General features: G+C 35.9%; 1 protein-coding gene across 1 annotated transcript in view; it reads right to left on the bottom strand.

Moving 5' to 3' along the window:
- The window catches only part of LOC127970623 (CUB and sushi domain-containing protein 1-like), a 531,205-nt gene that overhangs the window by 82,956 nt on the left and 427,617 nt on the right, over positions 1 to 20,632 (bottom strand). Inside the window, exons 31-33 of the mRNA XM_052573279.1 lie at positions 7,575 to 7,691; positions 4,863 to 4,976; positions 3,226 to 3,321 (exon numbers count right to left, since the gene is read on the bottom strand). Coding sequence (XP_052429239.1) covers positions 3,226 to 3,321; positions 4,863 to 4,976; positions 7,575 to 7,691 — 327 coding nt within the window. The remainder of the gene's footprint in view (positions 1 to 3,225; positions 3,322 to 4,862; positions 4,977 to 7,574; positions 7,692 to 20,632) is intronic.

Below are 20,632 nucleotides of genomic sequence, written 5' to 3'. Positions count from 1 at the left end.
CGTACTGCTACAAAATGGCTGTCCCTCCTGCTGGAAATCAAAGAAAAAGTCCTCACCCCAGTTAATTTATTTTTTTTGTCCAGTGTTCTGTCACAGTAATGCTGCTGCATTGGAACAAAAAGCATGGAGTCGAAGGAGCTTCCACTTTACAATCTTTAATAAACAAAAAGCAGGGAAAATAGGGAGTGCAAGAGACTCAAATCAGTATCATAGTACTGAGACTGCTCTCCTTAGAGTTACAAATGACCTGCTCTTATCATCTGATCGTGGTTGTATCTCTCTATAAGTTCTATTGGATCTTAGTGCTGCATTGGACACAATTGACCACAACATTCTTTTGCATAGACGTGAACACTTTGTTGGCAATAATGGAAGTAGATTAGCATGGTTTACATCAAAATTATGTGACCGCCATCAGTTCGTAGCAGTGAATGCAGAGTTATCATATCGATCACAAGTGTAGTATGGAGTACATCAAAGCTCAGTACTAGGGCCGCTACTCTTCACGCTTTTATATGTTACCCTTGGGAGATATCATCAGGAAACATGGTGTTAGCTTTCACCGTTATGCTGATGATACTCAGCTCTATATTTCTTCGCAGCCCAGTGAAACACACCAATTTGCAAAACTAATGGAATGCATAGTCGATATAAATAACTGGATGACATGTAATTTCTTACTGCTAAATTCTGAAAAATCAGAGGTGTTAATTATAGTACCCAAAAATTCTGCATGTATTAACATAGAACACTAAGTGCGTTTACATGGACACTTTTTGCTTCCATCGGATTGAATTAATTCTGATTGATGAATCCGAACATAGTGTTTACATGAACGCTGAATAAAGTGATAGGGTTGATATGCCCGTTTACATGTCACAAGCTTCTGATCGGAATTACTCTTTTGACATGTGCACACTGCATGAATAAAAAGAGTTTCCTGCTGCTGTCGCATGCTGTTTTAAAAAGCACACGTGATATTTATCTACTTCGGGTCCTAATTAGACGACGACCAGCACATGAACTGTTGTGCTGCTTAACGTTACTTAAAAAAAATGAAAAAAAGGTGTAAAAGTGTCCCTTCCCGCACCTAAAACTAGTCGTCTGTTCATGAGAGTCTTAATTAAACAAGAACTGGTGGAATGTGGTCATGTTCCACTTCACACACGCTGAGTGAAAGGGGAATTTTATAATGACAGGACACTTATTTAGGACACTTTAGTCACCAGGAAGAGCAGCTCGTTCTGCGCGTCATATGTCATTACCCTATGTCTATGACACTGCGCATGCGCAGAACTTTCCGGTTTCAGTTTTCAATCCGATCAAGTGTTTACATGTCCTCTTGCTCGGATTACAAAAGGGATTATCCACCCCTTACAATCTGATCAAAAGTTTAGTCGGATCTGGCCAATTCAATCCGTTTGACGTGTTTACATGTGACTTTTTTATTCTGATTGTGCTTCTAGTCCTATTACGATCGGATTAGTAGTGTCCATGTAAACGCAGCTACTGTCTAAGACTTGATGGCTCCTCTGTCAGTTCTTTGTCATCAATTAGGAACCTAGGTGTGCTTTTTGATAGCAATATTTCCTTAAAAAAAGCCACATATCAACTGCGGGCGGCAGATCCATTTCCTATTTGGCGTATATGGCATATTTCAGAACTGTTTTCATATATAGGGCGCACTGGATTATAAGGCGCATAGAATAGAAGATACTGCAGTCAAACATTTGACTGGGTTTGCGTTATGTATCCACTAGATGGGGTTTTGCTAAAGGGAATGTCAACATTTTGACAGAGTGCCTTGATCCATATACTGTATAAGGTGCTCCGGATTATAAGACGCACTGTCATTTTTTTTTAGAAAATTAAAGGCTTTTAAGTGGGCCTTATAGTGCGGAAAATACAGTAATAAATACTTTAAAGATATTTTTATTGCTATTTTATGTTAACTAATGGGGAAGTCGTGGCCTAATGTTTAGAGATTTGGACTCGTAAACCAAAGGTCAGACAGCAGGGATTGTGGGTGGGGGGAATGAATATACTGCGCTCTCTCCACCCTCAATACCACAACTGAGGTGCCCTTGAGCAAGGCATTGAACCCCCCAACTGCTCCCTGGGCACCGCAACATAAATGGCTGCCCAGTGTGTGTGTTCACTGCTGTGTGTGTGCACTTTGGATTGGTTAAATGCAGAGCACGGATTCCGAGTATGGGTCATGAACTTGGCTGTATGTCACATCATGTCACTTCATTATTTTTATTTATTTATTTTATTTTTATTTAATGTAGTCAACTAATATTAACAAATGGGACATTTAGATAACATTTTAGTTTAAGGAATAATACGCAGGATAGACTAGTTTCTTATTTGCATGCATATTACTAGCATGAAGACTGTTTATTAGTACTTATAAAGCCTTATTTTAAACACTTTAGTATAGGGAGCAGTTCTCACTTTTTACTAGTTGCTTATCAGCATGCCTATTATTAACATATTGGACGTTTATTCGCACTTTTAAAGCACATATTCTGCATTACCATATTCTACATCCCTAATCCTACCCAATACCTAAGCGTAATAACTTCCTTACTAAATATTTATAGGCAGCAAATTAGGAGTTCATTGAAGCAAATTTTGTAGTTAAGGGTTTGTTAATAACAAGAAATTGACCTTAAAATAATGTCTAACTGCCTCATTCATATGAAATATTATATATCTCTTAAATCAAACCAAAGTGGTGCAAAAATATAAAATATAATATAATATACAATTATAAAATAAATATATAATATAAAATAAATAAATAAAAAAAAACTATAGAGAAAACTGCAAGGCAACTCTCTAAATACTCCAGAGAATAGCACAGAAATCATTCTCCCATTCAGCTCTACTAAGAGCTAAATGCATTACAAATTATATCAAATCCAAGACCCTTCCTCATTTGACTCTATTGTGCATTGGTTATGACATTGTGATTGCGGCTGTTAACTTCCCTGTGTGAAATATAAAGGCTATTTCCCACAGTAAGCGGGCTGAGGCATACTGATCAGCAAGCCACCCCTGCACTTCATGGGCATGATTTCACCCTACACACAGTGCCAATATATACACAACGCAAGCATACCAAAGGCTAAGTGAATGTTTTTGGATTTGAAGATTAAAAACAAAGCCTTGGCTCTACACAATGACCTGTTATTGACTGAAAGTTGAGTGCTTGCTTACCTTGGTAAACAAAATGGAAACCTTTGGCGGACGGGCCACTTTTTGCACTGAATCTCAACATGATTTGGTTGGAGGTGGCCAAGGGCAAGGTTTCTCCTGCAAAAACACAATATGGCAAATGTAAAAGTCTCTTAGAGTTGCTTGTGAAAGCAAATGTGCTGCAACCAACTGTAGTCTTAAGGTAGCGTATATGACGGATGGCTTAATAACTCGGATCAGCCTCCGGGGCAAGGGTGGAGAGAGCAGGTCAGCAACAATGGGCCTAAAACTGATGGATGCCCAAAGAATTACTCAAGCTGTCTGTGGCATGTTCAGAGATGCAGTGGGTAATTTAAAAAAAATAAATAAAAAAACCCTAACAGTAAGAATGACTTACCCTTGAGCATTCAGATCCAAAATCAAAGTGTACTTTTACAAAGTTGTATCCAAAGGAAGAAACAGATTGCTGATATAGATGGCTACTGAAACACTGCAGTTGAGCCTGGAGGGTTAAACACTCTAACTATGAATTGAATGGCCTGTCAGGATTTCTGGCCCACTGCTTACAAAGCTGAGATAGAAATGATATGAATTTACAGCGCTTCTCATGGGAATATAGTGTTGCACAGCAGACTATAAAGATATACAGTATAAAAATGCCATACAAACAGTTTGTGTCCAATGGACACCATCAATCCTGCGAAGACTGTGGAATTAGCAGTGATTTTCATTTTCTTGCCATTTTATGACCTTTCACTCAATAATACCAACAATAATTCAGCAGGAAGCCGCAAGGATAACATTTTCTTTTTAGAAGGAATTAAACAAGTCTGGAACCAAAGGATGAAAATGACAACATAGATCCAAGATTTACTCTTGATATAATACAGTGGGCCTAAAGTATTACACACCTAAACCACAGTTTAAAATGTATGACTGCTAATGTATAAATAAAAAATAAAAAAAATCAAACAGTATTCATCTTAAAGGAATATAGCTTCACTACACAAGCTAACTTTAATAAAATAATAATAAAAAAAATTAAGTCATTGCTCTAAGCCATTTGCTTTTATATTGCGTTGTGTAATGCAATGGCATTCAGATTGTCAGTCAGTATAATTTAATTTACTTAATTTTTTAGTTTATTTTATTTTATTTATTTTTTTTTTTTTACATTTTATCAAATTTAGACTGTTTCATTGGAAGGAGAAGAATGCTAACTACTGTAAATCCATATGAGACATGGAACTAATTTCATGTGGCCTTTCAGGGTGATGTACATGTCCAAATATGTATTTGGTTTTTTTAAGATTTTATAAACATATTATTTGCAATAGAAGACTCCATTTGCCTAAGGCTGAGTAAGTGCTTTCTCACTGTTTGTGTAAATAACAGAAATTAAAAAATAAAAAAACAAATACAAAACTATTAGCAAGCATTTGCTAAAAATGACACTCCTTCTGTATTTCCCCCTCTGAAAGGAGCCATTAAACCTCACTTGAGACCTCGTTCACTGCTCAATTGTCTGCACAATTGTCTTTTCACAGATTTAAAAAGCCATATTTGCCTGTTTACGGTAGTTCTTTTCAAAGAGTTCTGTGCATTTCACAGCAAACTCAAAGCAACAAAACTGGAATGAATGTAAAGCTATTACTTACCGGAATGAGACCCAGCCAGGGAGCTTAGCAGCCTAGAATTCTGATTGGGCCCATCAAATAGCTCAACGGAGTCGTTCATGGCTGTCTGGAAATAGGCAAATTGCCCAAACACCACTAAGGAAATAAAATGAAACGCACAGAGCGTGTTACTATCACCACTGCTGAGAAGCGATGCTAACAAAAGAAGTACAATGAATGAAGACATACAGTCACATCAATTTCCCATCAACACACATGATTCAGGTCGATGGTTTTATAAGTGTTCATAATAAGCAGCAGTCTGCACAGAAGTATGTATAGTACCATCAAAATGGCCCATGATATTCGATTCATTATAATAGAAGATTTTGATTATTGAAATCATTCCATGAAATTGTGAATAAAATGCATGTACTGTAAACCCATACTGCAGAACACCATTTTTTAATACTGCAGCAGTACAGCAGCTCTATTCTAAAAACAATGACCCATGTTGGAATTAAGTTGCAAATTGTGAGCTGGTTCTTTGCTTGTGGTTCACAAACGTCTGAACTGGATCATTTCAATGAAAGAAACCAAATCAAACCCACAAGATTTTGATTTACCACAAGCACTTTATGCTTGAAAATTAAATTAGTGTATTTACTGAACTTCTTTTTCAAATAACAATATATAGCTAAATAAATAAGTAATGTTTAGATCAAAGTACTATAGTGTTACCATCATTGTACTCTCAACACCTAAAATCATTAAGCTCTGTCTCTAATGCATGCATGTTGTGTATGTTTGATCCCTTCTAGTGTCCATTCCCTCTGACCTGAGACCAGTGATGACGTTGTGATTAAACGCATTGGCTTGTCAGAAAGGACACATGGTTCACGCGGTAGGGCATGAGAGACCGGGGAACTCACAGAGACATGCTGTGCATGTCAGGTGCTTGTGTGAGAGCCAGCTAAGCAGAGGGGGTGGAAAGGGGTCACTCGGGCCACTTCAACGACTCTATTATCTCCTCTGTAATGAGATGTCGGCCCTCGCTTCATATTCAAACAGTACAGAAAAACTGGAGGGTCGCTGCTAGTGGCTCCGTAAATTTCACTTTGACTGTATTTATTTTGGCTCATAAACATTTCAACAAACTTCAATTGCTATATCTTTACTTACACACCCATTTTATATGCATGACCTGCAAGGATTTGCAATGGATTTAGTAAACTGTGGTTTTGTGCAGTTGTGGAATATGAAGCAAGGCCAAAAATATATTTCACCAACCCGCATTTCTTTCTATCTTTTTCACCTTATAGTGCTCAAATATATTTATGCCATTTTTTGAATATTTCAGGAAGTAGATTAGACAATGGTAAGTGGCTCAATATCTAATTATTAAGCCATTTCATAACAAATTAACATTCTGAAGTTGTGGTGTATGTTGCTACAAGTTATAGATAATGTTTATGTTTTCTCCTGAATGTTAACAGAAGTCTAGATACTGTTTGCTAATGTAGTTCTGTCTTATACATAACTGAGTGAACATCTTGCTGAGTAAGACTACTAATGTTGCTGACTGAGTTGAGTTTAGATGCTAACTAACCAATTAGCTTAGCTACTGCATCTAAGACTGTTGGTGCTAGCTACGTCTGTTTTGAAAACGATTGCCTTTCACATAAATATACTTCTTCATATTACCTTAATACAAGGAGACGTTTAATGTAAATGTGAGTACTTTGTGAATTTCCTTTGAGTTTGTGTTTTTTTTTTTTTTTTTTTTTGCTTTATTATTAATTCAATTCAATGAATTATTGATTCACACTGTGTATGTGTGTGTGCTGTTTTGGCAGGAAGTTTACATCAGTTTTTATCTACAGGCTGAGAACTCACCATCTGAATGAAGTGCATTATTCAAGGTAATTTAGTTTATACTGGCTATAAAAACCTACTAATTAACTTTCCAGTACTATATGTGTGATGACAATGTAACCTTATCTAACTCTAATGTTCTTAAAAAGAGAAATGAGGACAGAAAATTAGTTGGTATATCCTTATCTTTGTATATCTGTTAATAAATTTACAATTCAGGCACTGATTTTTTTTATATATATATATATATATATATATATATATATATATATATACATATATATACGTATATATACATATATATACGTATATATATATATATATATATATATATATATATATATATATCCCTTTAACTGTCACATATATATATATATATATATATATATATATATATATATATATATATATATATATATATATATATATATATATATATATATATATATATATATCCCTTTAACTGTCACCCCGTCCCGTATAAGGGAAACAAAAATTTACTTCACTATATTACAATTAAATCTAATCTAATCTTGACAAACTATAGATCGTTGGAAAGGTCTAAGACTCCTGCATATATTTCTTACCAATTTTTTTTTTTTTGGTAAAAATTATGTAGGAAAAGTAATAGATTAATTTATTAGAAGAGTGCACCCTCAAAAAATCTACATTATAACACGAGTTTTGACCTTTGTTTAAAAAAAAAAAAAAAAGACTTCTTCGTTGCCTTTTTCTCTATCACATTTTAGAAATCATCAGAAATTATATATTGACTGAAAACTTAAAATTCATCCTTTAAATCCTTAAATCTTTACTCCTACTCCAATAATTCTACTCTAAACTGAACCGTGACCTTTGTAAGTAACTTTATTTACTTACCAAATTCTGCAGACACTGTGATGTGGTAGGAGCAGGTCTGGCCTGTTGTGTAGTTGAGAGGGTAATTTGGGGATAATACCACTCCCTCTGATCCAGTGTACTGCCCACCGCATGGTGCTGAAAAGGGAGAAACAACCCTAAAGGTTCATATTTTCTCTTGTTCAGTTCATATGACACAAGGTAATGAAGACATTTTTAGTGCTGGATAAGATACATGATGTCCAGTGAGGATAAGGGAGCTCTCCAAATTTCAAAAGAGGAAGAGAACAGGAAACTACAAGCACATAATTTATTTTTTTTATTATTATGATGGGTCAGATCTAAAAAAAAGAAGGGCTTTGCTGCTGTGCTTTCAGGAGTCAATTTGTTACATGGCTGAGTGTCACAGATTCTGTTTCATGTCCACATTCTGTGTGCTTAAGGTATGTTCTAATCCCCCGATAGAGCACTTCCAAAGTCAATATTTGGTCAATATCATTTAATTTTAAATCGTAAAAGAATTGTGCATAAGTCTATCCATCCAAGGGATGTGAAGAGTGGGGTTCAACTATTACATACTACTATAATACTACACAAAGTTTGGCTAAAATAAACTATGATTGATCATTGTATATTAATTTACTTATATACTAATATATAGTTTCACATAAGCACACCTATAGATTACATATATGAAATAATGGTAAATTGCATAATATTTATTTAAAGTTAGGCTAAAATATACTAATGCATTGATACTAAAATTAAAAGTCACATTAAAATATATTAAAAGTTTTACATAGACACACACACACACACACACACACACACACACGCACACACACACACGCACACGCACGCACACACACACACACACACACACGCACTGTTTGAATAACAGACGAGTGGAGTAATTACCAGCGGAAATAAAAAAAAAAAAAAAAAAAAAGAAAAGAAATGAAAAGCAGTTTTGACTGACACTGATGTTTTTAACAATAAATCACCGTGCACCAAACATAAATCACATCAAATACAGAAGTTGGTCTCCCTAATAACAACTCAACAGTAATCACAATTCAGGCCCGGTGGGAGTAAGTATTGTGTGGACTTGTACAAGCTAATGACACCAGATCATTGCATCCTGCAGCAAGCGGTTCGCTTAACTCCTAAGCATTTATTGGAGCAAGAAAGTCAATAACAAGATATTGGAAAATGTACATACCTTGGGTTAATTTGCTTAGGCCTGACATTGATTGCACAAACCAGCTTTGTGGTAGCGCTACTAGAATGGCCTACAATTAACATATAATGCAAACCTCGTGGAAAGGCTGTTGGAATTGCTATAGCCTCTGACAGGTATTTTAGTAAAACTGATTCGTAATTCAGCTCTGAGTGCAAAGAGGGAGTATTGAGGAGGAACAGCCAATGAAGACTATAAATCATCTGTGTGTTGGTGCATTGGCGTGTGTTATCTCTTTATCAGGCCCATAATGGGTAGAGGCTAAATGCTTAGGTGTTTGACTGTGCATGACAAGAAAAAAAAAAACAACAAGCGAAAATCAACCACAAAGGTCACCAAGAGGATTATTGAAAGTGCCAAGCGTAAAAATTTGTGGCTTAGAAGGTCAGCGAAGGGTATTTACAGAGATATTAATCAACGACAGTGCTTCTGTCACACCTGGCCCATAGCGTATATGACCTTGCAACCAATGGGTCATCTGTGATAAGCAGTGTCGGGGAACTCCACTTGTAGAAACTATTTTAAGAAATCAGCCTATATTTTGCCATTTACAGACTGTTGTCGATAACAGTGCCTGCTTGGTTGATTACTAGAAGTGCTACCTACCTCTGCATCATTCCAACAGCTCAGCAAAAGTTATTTATTTTTCAGACAAAATGTGTGCAACAGGAGTGTATAAATGTTAGCCTACATATGTTATATGTGCATTATCTCAGTTTAATGCATCCTGCTCTCTAAATGTTGGCCATCAAGAAACCCTCATCAGTCAACTTATAATAATTGCAAAACTTAAAAATAGCCATTAATTACCAGGCCAATATGAAATCTGACTTGATGAAAATCTATGCAATTCTGTAATAGATAATTAAATATTATAAAATGTGTTAAATTGAATTCAGATTGCTAACCTCTTATTGTCAGCTGAAATCATAATACATTAGATAAAATATGTAATAAATGAGTACGCAAGAAGCCATGGATTTGTAGAGCTAGAGGGAGCAGAACCCATGCAATTCTTCTGACTTTATTGCATTGTTATTCTAAGCCACCTTATTTTTTACGTAAGAGTGATTATTACCCATTATTACCATAAAGGTGCAAGACTTGGGGCCAGATTTACTAAACAAGGAAAATTAGCACAAGAGTGCAATTCCAACAAAAATGTTCAAAACATGCTCTTTTGGGTGTTAAATAACGGTGCAGATACCAGTAAATTGACTACCACAAGCCTGTGTAATCATTCAAATTTGATTCATTTAAATATTCTTCTCCCATTAATGTTGCATGTGAAAGAGAAAGTCCTACAAATGCTTATGCAATAAGATCAGCCACAAAAATTACTGTCCACTCCTTTTTATTGCAAATTTTCCACTGCGTAGTTTTAATAAATCCTGACATGCTGTATGCTGTATATCCGAGTTAAATGGCTTCTTGAATGAAAAAAAAAAAAAAAAACATACACTTTAATCTGTAGCCTATAATGCATATCTCATGCTATTTACATCATCTAGATATGTTTGACTTTTAAGATTAAAAAAAATATATATATATATAAAAATAATAATAATTTTGTCACTTTAGGTTGTTCACACTTTCTAATTCAGAAAGTCCACACTAAAAAGAAATCTGATTACATAAAATGTTATTTGTAAAACACCCTTCCCTGAAGCCACTAACTGTGAAGAACAGCAAAAGAGCGTGAGGTTAGAACTAAACAAGTTCTCTGTGTACCTAAACCCTGGCATATCTCAGCTCGTATTTGCCTTTATCTCCATGCCAACAAGTAACCTGGCCTTCCAAAATCGCAGTCCACGCCACCTGTGATCTCTCTACTCTGGCTGTTTTCCTTTCATCCCTCAGGTCTCAGTAACAATGATCTTCAATTGAGATTCCTCGCACATCAGTCCCATGCTAAAGCCTCTGGGCTCTGGCACCCACAGGTCTGTTGCTTCATCTGCCTCACAATGCTTCTGTGAGCTCATGAAAAGCTGGTGTCAGAATGCAGCTGAGGCTCCCCGTTTTCTGCAAACTCGCTCCTGTAGCTTTGATCACATCACCTTCCATTCACACTCACCATGAGAAGACTGTTTGGAGCTACAAACACACACACACACACACACACACACACATAAACACAGAGTTGTGCACAGTTGTGTGCAAGTGGGCATACGCAAATACACACACACACTTGCCTTTTGTTGGAAGATTTGCCTTTAGAAAGCTACAATTTCACACTGAGATGGAAGGAAATTTCAGGTTTTTGGATATATACATTCTTCAGGCCTGACTGTCTGGAGTTTCATTCTTTCTTTATTTTGTATGTGTGTGTGTGTGTGTGTTTGTGTGCAACAGGCTGTGAATAATTGGAAGTTTTAGAAATCCCTTTTGCCCACTTTGCACCTGCAAATAGCACATTTAGTAGGCCATAGCAGACGAAGTAATTAGCTACAGAGATATAATCTCTATCATACATGACAAACACCACTGAGGTGAAGGTAGATAGAGACTTAAGTATAGAGACTTAGTCATAAGTATCTCTATAAAAATACATAAGGTCATACTTTTATCACAATTAACTAATTATTAAGTAGGATTTTTGCCTCAAACTCCTAGTTTGCTACTTATTAATAGTGAGGAAGTTGTTAAATTTAAGTATGGGGTAGGATTAAGGGATCTAAAATATAATCATGCAGAATAAGGCATTAACATGTGCTTTGTAATTACTAATAAACAGCCAATATGTAATATGTATGCTAATAAGCGACTAGTTAATAGTGAGCTATTTTTTTTTTCATGGAACAATATTTCTATGATAAAATTAATTATATGAAATGAAGTAGCCTAACTTGAAAATACGTTATGACTTTTTCATCAAATCATTTTTTACAGTGAGATAACGAGCTGTATTTGTTTTCCGTTTCGGAAACCAAGCACCAATTTTCTTTTTAAATCTATTATTTCCTCGCATATCTCCTACAGCTGAGGTTCACGATGACGGTGAACCTGGGTGCAGTTAGCACGAGTTGGGCTCGCTGTGAAGCAGGAGCAGCTGGCAGAGGATTCCGCTTGGTCTAAGAGCCGTGGGAATTGGCGTGGGAGCGAGGCTGGTGGAGTGATTGGGAAATGAGTGACACCTACTACACTCACCGGTCTCGGGTCCCATAGAGGAGATCGGAAGGATACAAAAGAGAAGTGACAACAGTGAAGGACGAGAGAGGACCAGACGTTTTAGTTTTGTTTGTGCACGACAGTCGTCCGCGAGGCGCTGTCACGCTGTTTTGTGTTTAGTTTGTTAGTAAATTTTCATTTAAATGTCCGCCGGTTCCCACTTCCTTCCCATGAATTTGAAGTTTGTTGACGGGGATGGACGAACTCGCTGCCGGCCGCTCGCGATGTGGAGGGGTGGCTGCCATCCGTGAGGGAGCGGAGGAGTCGGCGCCGTTCGACAGGGAGCCGGAGCCTGCTGCCGTCCACCAAGAATGGGGAGGAGCAGGGAACGGGGGACTCCTGCTGGCTGCCCAAAATCAGAGGAGCCGTCGCTGTCCACTGGGCAGTGGAGGAGTGTCATGTTGTCCACCAAGGGCCATCCATGCATGCCATGCACTGCCGAAGACTTCACACAGTGTCTGGGAACTGGAACAAATTATTATTTTTTAATATCTCCTTTCTCCCCTCTCTAGTCACTGTTGCTCCTCATCCTTCCATCTCCTTTTCTCTCGCCTCGTCTGTCTGTCCTACCCCCAGGTTCCCGCAGCCACCGTGAGCGGTCCCCCCAGAGAGATGGGGAGGGGGGGCGTAGTCTCGTGAGTACCTGCGAGGGGCGATGGGGGTATGTGAAGAGTGGGGCGGGGCTGAGAGCCGTGGGAACGGATCGAGGCCAGTGGAGTGATTGGGAAATGAGCGATTCCTGCTACACTCACCAGTCTCGAGTCCCAAGGAGATGGAAGGATATAAATCAGGATCGACGACAGTGAAGGATGAGAGACAAGGAGGCCTGGGCTTTATTTTGTGTTTGGTTTTTGTTTGTGTGCGACTGTCGTCCACGAGGGGCTGTCGCGCTGTTTTGTGTTTAGTTTGTTATTAAAGTTTCATTTAAATGTCCACTGGTTCCCGCCTCCTTCTTCCCGTGAATATGAAGTTTGTATACTGTTACAGTGACATTCACAGTCATAAGGCCAGATTCACGAAAATCATCTTAAGGAATAGGCTAAGTTAAGAAATTTCTTAAGATAAATTCCAAGTTTGTAAGAATTTTGTTAAGAGTACTTCTTGAAAAAACTCTTAATAAGATCTCAGATATATTCTTCAGAACATTTTAATTTTATTCTTATCTGAATGAATACACAGATAAACTCACACTTTATTGTCTTTTTGCGCTTCCAGCAGATTAACCTAATAATTGTAAGCAAGCACACTATTTTTGTCGCGCCTTTGACTGGCGTTCAGTTTCACGTTTTTTAATGCTGAATGTTTTTGAACAGTTACTTTTAAAATAGCCTGTCTCAAGCTGCAGCAATATGTTTCATTCATTTGTGTGCTGTTTTAGAGTTGCTACTGAGTTTTGAAGTCAACAAAATGTAGTGTCACACATAAGCGAGTCACCGATCACTGTTTTTATTATCAGTCATTGCTGTCACGTCAGAGAACTTGTACACATCCCTATTAATATTCCTACTATGTATTATATGTAGCTGTTGTTGAAATGCTTAAATGTAACAATTAATTTTAAATAACCCAATAAATTCATTTTATTATTATACTTATTTATACTTACTGTTTGAGATTTAAGACCAGTCTGATGCTGTCCTAACAAGTTATTTAAGTTATTTACAATGATTTTTAAGAAGATTTTTTTCAAGAATTACAATTCTTAAGTTTTATCTTAAGAACAATCTTAAGAAAAAAAAATGTGAATATTCTTAAGATGAATATTTGGGAATACAAAATATTCTTAACTTTTTTCTCTAAAGTTCAAAAATAAGAAGAAAATGGGAGTTAAGAAGAAATTTATTCTTAAGAATGTTTTGGGAATCCAGCCCCTGCACTCTTAAAAATAATTCCGTGGATCTGTTGCCAATACTTAATGTATTAGTGTGAGTTAAAAATTCAAATTTATTGATTTAATTAAAATTTCTAGTTTTAAACATTTTTTAATGAGTTGACCTGACATCTTAATGTTGATAATTACATCAACATAATACTGTGTGTAACTTCAACTTAAAAATATATGTTAGTTTGTTTAAAACATTATTTAAGTTGTACTAAATGCAGTTAGCTCCATAACTTTTTTCAAGTTCACATTTCAGGTTCCCAGCATGCTTTGCATGTGACTGAATAACGAGCAGTGATGTAGAAATAAACTCATATTTTAGGCATTTCTATTCAAGATCAGAACAGGAGAAGAGATGTTCAGTGCTTGGTTCTTTTAGTATTTAAAAGTGTTTCTGTTAAATTGTTGGTTTTTATGAGATTACCACTGTGCTGAAGAGTAGAGCATTTGCTTAGGTTGAAAACCCGTTTCATTCAGAAGGCATTTGGTTGAAAGTGCTAAAAAAAATTGGTTTCCTGGCAGCATTAGGTATAATTTTCTCAAAAATTATGTCCATGATTAAATCAAATTTAAAACAATGTGAAAAAGGCAACTTAGAACAACTTAGTTAGAATATCTTAATTTTTCTGAGTATTCAACTTAATAATTGTTAGTTTTAACACAATTTTAAGTATATACAGTGACATTTGAAGTGGATCAAAAACGTTCTTCAAAGTTGTCCTAAGACAAAAACACATTTTGGTTTTAGGTTTTAGGACAACTTTGAAGAAATATTTTGATCCACTTCAAATGTTGACTACTAGCACAACATAGTTTATTACATCTCCTCATTTGTGAGTCGCTTTGGATGAAGGCGTCTGCTAAATGACTAAATGTAAATGTAGTTTCAGAAAAAGTTTCCATAACTCAAAAAAACAAAAAACAAATCTTCATTACTTTTTTGGTTGTTTTTGCGTCCAAACTATATTTTTGACGTATAAAATATAAATTCTTACATAATATAGCCTATTCATTAACAATATATTGGACCATCTCTTTATGTTTTTCTAAATCCCAAACAGAGTCCAGACATCAGAAATGTATCCGTCTATGAACGTGTTTTATAGACTATTTTAGTTTTGGGAAATACACATGCGTTATGGATGTGACAAAAAAGACCTGAGTTTTTGGAAGACAATATATTTTGTAGTCTTTCTGTGATTTACAATGCACAAACCAGAAGCAACAATATCTATAGAATGGTGAAGGGTTGGCCATTCTCAAAACATAAAATATTGATTTTATTTAAATGTTCATTTTTGTGTTTAAGAGGAAAAATCAATCTTAAGGCATCTCTCCGTTATGGAAGCAGAGTGTGTAAAATGTTTTAAAAACTTTAACAGAGATGTCTAGAGGGTATTTAATAGGTCTGCTCCCCATGTAAGATTTTTTCTAGTTAATAGTAGTCGTTCATTTAAGTCATTATTCAACTGATCACACGTTTATATAAAATTTACATCTATAATCCGTAATACATCTATAATCCGTAATGAGTCTTTATATATTCTGCTCTCAAGCTCATCCATTAAGTTTGCAACAAATCACAGGCAGAAGTATCTCAATAATTGTGAAAAAGGAGACATTTTAATTATTTATTAATAAACTAATGTTTTCTTGTCGGCTGCAAGAGGAAATTCACGGTGCTGACTCTCATCTCCACAGTATACTGTACGTGCCTTTAAAGAGAAATGCAACATTCACAGATTACATAATGCTTTCGTTTTGAATTGGTTAGTTTAAAAGTGGACATTTCAAGCTTTCTGTAGATATATTTATCATTTATGTGAGACATCCCAATTTTAAGTTATTTCATTATCAGGAAAAAAATTCTAGTGATCACAAGGGCACCTCCCTGTCATGCATACACATTAACAATTCTCACACAAACACTTGAATATGTATAATAATAGAGCACATTACTTTTAGGTTACAGTATGGGATCTGCATTGAAAATAAATCTTACAAAGTCTACCATTATAAGCTGTAAATTGAAGGATATTCGACGTTTTAAAATTATCTAACAGCCGATGTTGTTCCAATTAGTTGATCATTAGTTTTTCTTGATCCAGATTAAACGGATGCATGACTCTTATAAACTTGTCTTAATTTATTTATTTTGCATTAAATAATAAAGATATAAAGCAGGTTAAGTTAAATATTATTGCACAACTAATTATAAAATGCTATAGACTGCAAATAAAATGGCAGTTTCACATTTCAGACAAATAAGAATACATGTTGCATATCAAACTCATGTGAACCACACAAATCTTGCACTCTCACATTTTAAGGAATATGATACACAACCACATTTAAATTTTTATTTATTTTTTTACTTTACTTAAATTGTATGAAAGCAAGTAAAGAAGGCTCCCTTTAAAATCACTGAAGTTGTCGATTTATTAAGCTCTTTTTTACATTGTGTGCATTTTGTTGATTATAATTAGAGAACTTGATGTATAAGTCTTTATAATCAGTAATTATGTCCTCACTGGATGCAGCAAATGCCTCATTTGTAATAGGTTTTAATGGTTTTGTCTCATCTAGTGATGTCTGGATCGCAAATTAATCTTTCTATTTAACTGGATCTTCTTAGTGAACCGGTCGAATCAGGTCACAAAATCAAACTGTATTGTTTGAAACAGTTTGCATCTCCAATATGCACTAATCCACAAATGACTTAAATTATTCGGTTTATAAACGTGCCTTACACTCCCTCTGACATGAAATAAACCAATATGCTGAGTTATTCAGTTACTAGTAACAGTACATTGACTGATCTGCTAAAAGAGAACCGATGATGGGATGTGCACGAGCAGAGCAGCTGGACTGAGTCTCATGCTGCTGGTCTGGGAAACAGCATATGTTAAGGGGCGTAACATTTCCATCACACGCTTGAGGCATTCGGACAATCACAATGCACCTGATAGTTGGCCAATCAGAGAACATCTCACTTTTTCAGACCAATGAACCTTGTAAAAATCTACACAAAGGCGGGGCATAGAGGAGAAACAGTAATGTGCATTATATGGAATATTTTTCTTTTTTTTTTTTTCAAAACTGCATAAGCACATTGCGTTACACCAAATACACCAAATAATGTTCTTCTTAGCAGCATCAGATTTAAGTTTAGGATTTTGGTCATGCAGAATACATGCTTTATAAGTACTAATAAATAGCCAATATGCTAAGTAATATACATGCTAATAAGCAACTAGTTAATAGTGAGAATTGGTTACTATTAGTATTAACGAATAATTTTGCAAATTCAGTTTGCATATTCAATGATTGATTTATAAATGAACATGAATGACTGGCTGACAGCAAATCGGATCAATGGAGCTCAAAATATCAGTGAAATGATCTTGAAGAATAAGACAACATCTTTGCAAAAGGACATCCAAGAGAGAGAGAGAGAGAGAGAGAGAGAGAGAGAGAGAGAGAGAGAGAGATCAATATCATAAAAGAGATAACGATCAAAACCTTGTGGTAACTTTTGTGCACTAAATTCAGCTCTATTTATTTTTGGATTCCTATCTTTTATTTTTATGTTCAGTAAACACCCACTGAAAGGCCAAAACTGCTAAACAAAGAGTGCATAACATCAACACGCATTAGCCTACATAAGAACAGGTCACTGTAGGATAACTGTATCTTTCCTAAGACGGCAGCTCATTAGCAGTTGTTAGCAGCGCTCTGTTGTGCCCAGACTGCATGCGTGGCTAAATGTAGCAGCCCATGTGTTCCTGCCTCACATAAGCATGAAGACAACAGCTGCGGCTGCCACCTGACCGACCCAAACTTCACTCACAAATCCAAAGCTTGAACATAGCCGTGCAAAATCATACAAACATGAAAAGGAGGCTTTGACAGATTAAAAACACAGTGTATTCATACGGCCTCTGAGAGGCGCCATCCCGCCATGCTCCCAACCCCCACATCCTCTCACTATTTACAGCCAGGGAAGAGTCCTCATTTAATGGTACTGAGACAGTCTTTTAGTTACTATGGAAACAAATAAAAGATCTGTTTGGGTGAGAGAACCAAAGAAAGAGAGGAAAATCCTTCATTATTTAAAGGGATCTCACCTCTTTCTAATGATTTTTGTCTAAAAGCTTGAAGACATGGCTCTTGGCTGCATCGGTATTCCAAATGGTAGTATGGAAATTACAAAGCGTGTAAAAAATAGCCACGCGATCAGTGCCTGCTCAATGACTTTTCCAACGTATAGTCACAGCATTTACTTGTTAAGCTGTCACTAACAATATTAAAATCTATTATTTTGTTTAGAAATGTCCATTCTGCAAGCAGTAACTGTTAAATAACCAGAATTGTACTTGGGAAAGGCAAGATCTTTGGCTGTTAGTGGAGTTATTGGAGTGTTCTGATGAAACCCATTAACCCTGCATGAGCCATTAATGCATAAAATGCTGTGCCATTTCATCAGACAGCTGATGCCATACTGATGCTCATGGCAATTGCACATAGAAGCTGCTTCCACACGTGCAGTCTTTGGGAGAGAGGACCTTAACATTCAAACGGAGTTTTCCCAGTCCTGCTCATCCTGATCTGCATATCCGCCACAAGACCTTCACTCAGAGCCACCACAGAGCAATGCTCTTTTAGAGAAGCATGTGCTATAATATCCTTTTGGGCGAACAGTTGACTGAAAGTTGCTAAGTTTATCTGGGGTGCATTTCTGTATAATATCACTGCAAGTTCTGTTTTTGCCAACATAATTCAGCAATTCGATACAGCTCTATATCTGTGATTAGAAGCATAGTTTATTTTTAGTATCATAAGAGGTATAGAATACAAGTACAGTATGGAGTACCACAAGTCTCAGTAACCATACCGCTGCTTTTCATGCTTTACCTGTAACCCTTGAAAGATATCATCTTGTTAGTATAATCTTGTACTTAGATAAGGCTCTTGGGTACAATAAGCAAGCTAACATGCAGTACATTCTATATTCTTTATTCCATGTCAATATATACATGTGTTTCAATCTATATATTTCAGATGTGTCAACAAACATTAACAATAAATGCAAAAGGTAACCCCAGAGTATGATGTAAGAGGGAACCCACGATTATACAAACTTCAAATAGAGTAAAACGATGGAAAGCAATGATTTAAATCGCTGTACAGAAAATGCACCCCTGAACAGTTGCTAGAGTTTCCTGGGTAGTTGCTATGGCATTGCTAGATTAGGGTTACCACTTGATTATTGTTCTGTTGCAGGGCAGTGGATGTGATTTTGCAGGACAATTGGGGATAGGCATGAGAGAGATAAAATCTTAACACTTTATTTTAAGGACCAATTCTCACTGTTAACTAGTAACTTATTAGCATGCATATTACTGACATACTGGATATTTATTAGTACTTCTAAACAAATATTAATGCCTTTTTCTGCATGACCTTGTTTTAAATTCCTTAGCCCTACCCCATATCTAAACTACCCTTACGTGACTACCCTTATTATTAAAATTAGGAAATTATGGGTTTATTGATGCAAAATTTGTATTTAATATTCATTAAATAGTGGGAATTCTTTCCTAAACCAAAGTGTGACCAAATACATTTCCATATGTATTGACTAGGTTATGTTTATTAGACTAATTAAATTGGTTTTACTTATTTACTCATTTTGTTATTTATTCAGTGCATCTTGAACTATATATATATATATATATGTAGACTTAACAGCAATGTTGGACATTGCATTCATCTTGCAGTACACAGAGAAAAAGCTTCCAATTTCAGGATTGCCTCGTTATCCTGGACAGTTGCTATGATGTTCTAGGTGGCTACTAGGGCATTTACATATAAGCAATACGTAAAGAGATATGCATTTTGTTAATGCGCGATGTGGTGGTTTATGAAGATAGATTTGAAGTTTGAAGGGGTGTGTTCTGAGTGGCTGTATGAATGTTGATACATGGTTGCTTGGGTGTTGCTAGGACAAGGTAGACGGCTGCTAGGGTGCTCTAGGCAGTTGTCATAGCATTGCTAGATGGTCGCTAGTGTATTGCTAAGGATGTTCTGGGTTGCTTGATATGCTATTTACAAAAAATTGTTGTATAAAGTGATTTGCAGCGACTGGAATTCATTCATTTTCAATGAGTGACAGCAATGGTTGCTGTTGCTCATAGAAAATAAATGACTTCCCGTCGCTGCAGATCATTGTGTTATGTGGGCATGTGCAGTGATGCGGTAAAGTTGAGAGCAGTTGCAAATGAGCAGCAGTTTGAACAGAGATTTGAAATTTTGCCAAGTGGTTACTAAAAGCTTTTGTGGTTGCTGGGCAGTTGTTAGAGTTTTCTGAGTGGTTTCTACAATGTTGCTACATGCTTTGGTATGTTGTGTGTGTTAATGGCACCTCGTTGTTAGACACATTTATAAACAAATTAGCCAAAATATTCAATAATTAAATATGCAAAGGGTTGTTGTAAACGTTACAGGTGTTATTATCTCTTTGAATAGTTTTGCAGGTGCAGATTCTGTCAAAGTGCCTTTAAGGCAGGTCATTTACTTTGGTGGCCATCTTTTTTATCTACATAGACAGCATTTTTATGTGTAATGGCTATCGATTAAAAAAAAAAAAAAAAAAAAAAAAAAATATATATATATATATATATATATATATATAAAAAACAAAAATTTTAATAAAATATCAAGAAAGTACAGATGAAAGAAAATGAAAGATGTGTGTGTGTGTGTGTGGTTTGCTTTACATCTTTTCCT

The sequence above is a fragment of the Carassius gibelio genome, chromosome B13, assembly GCF_023724105.1.
Source record: "Carassius gibelio isolate Cgi1373 ecotype wild population from Czech Republic chromosome B13, carGib1.2-hapl.c, whole genome shotgun sequence".
NCBI lineage: Eukaryota > Metazoa > Chordata > Actinopteri > Cypriniformes > Cyprinidae > Carassius > Carassius gibelio.
This window is presented reverse-complemented; position numbering and strand designations above follow the sequence as displayed.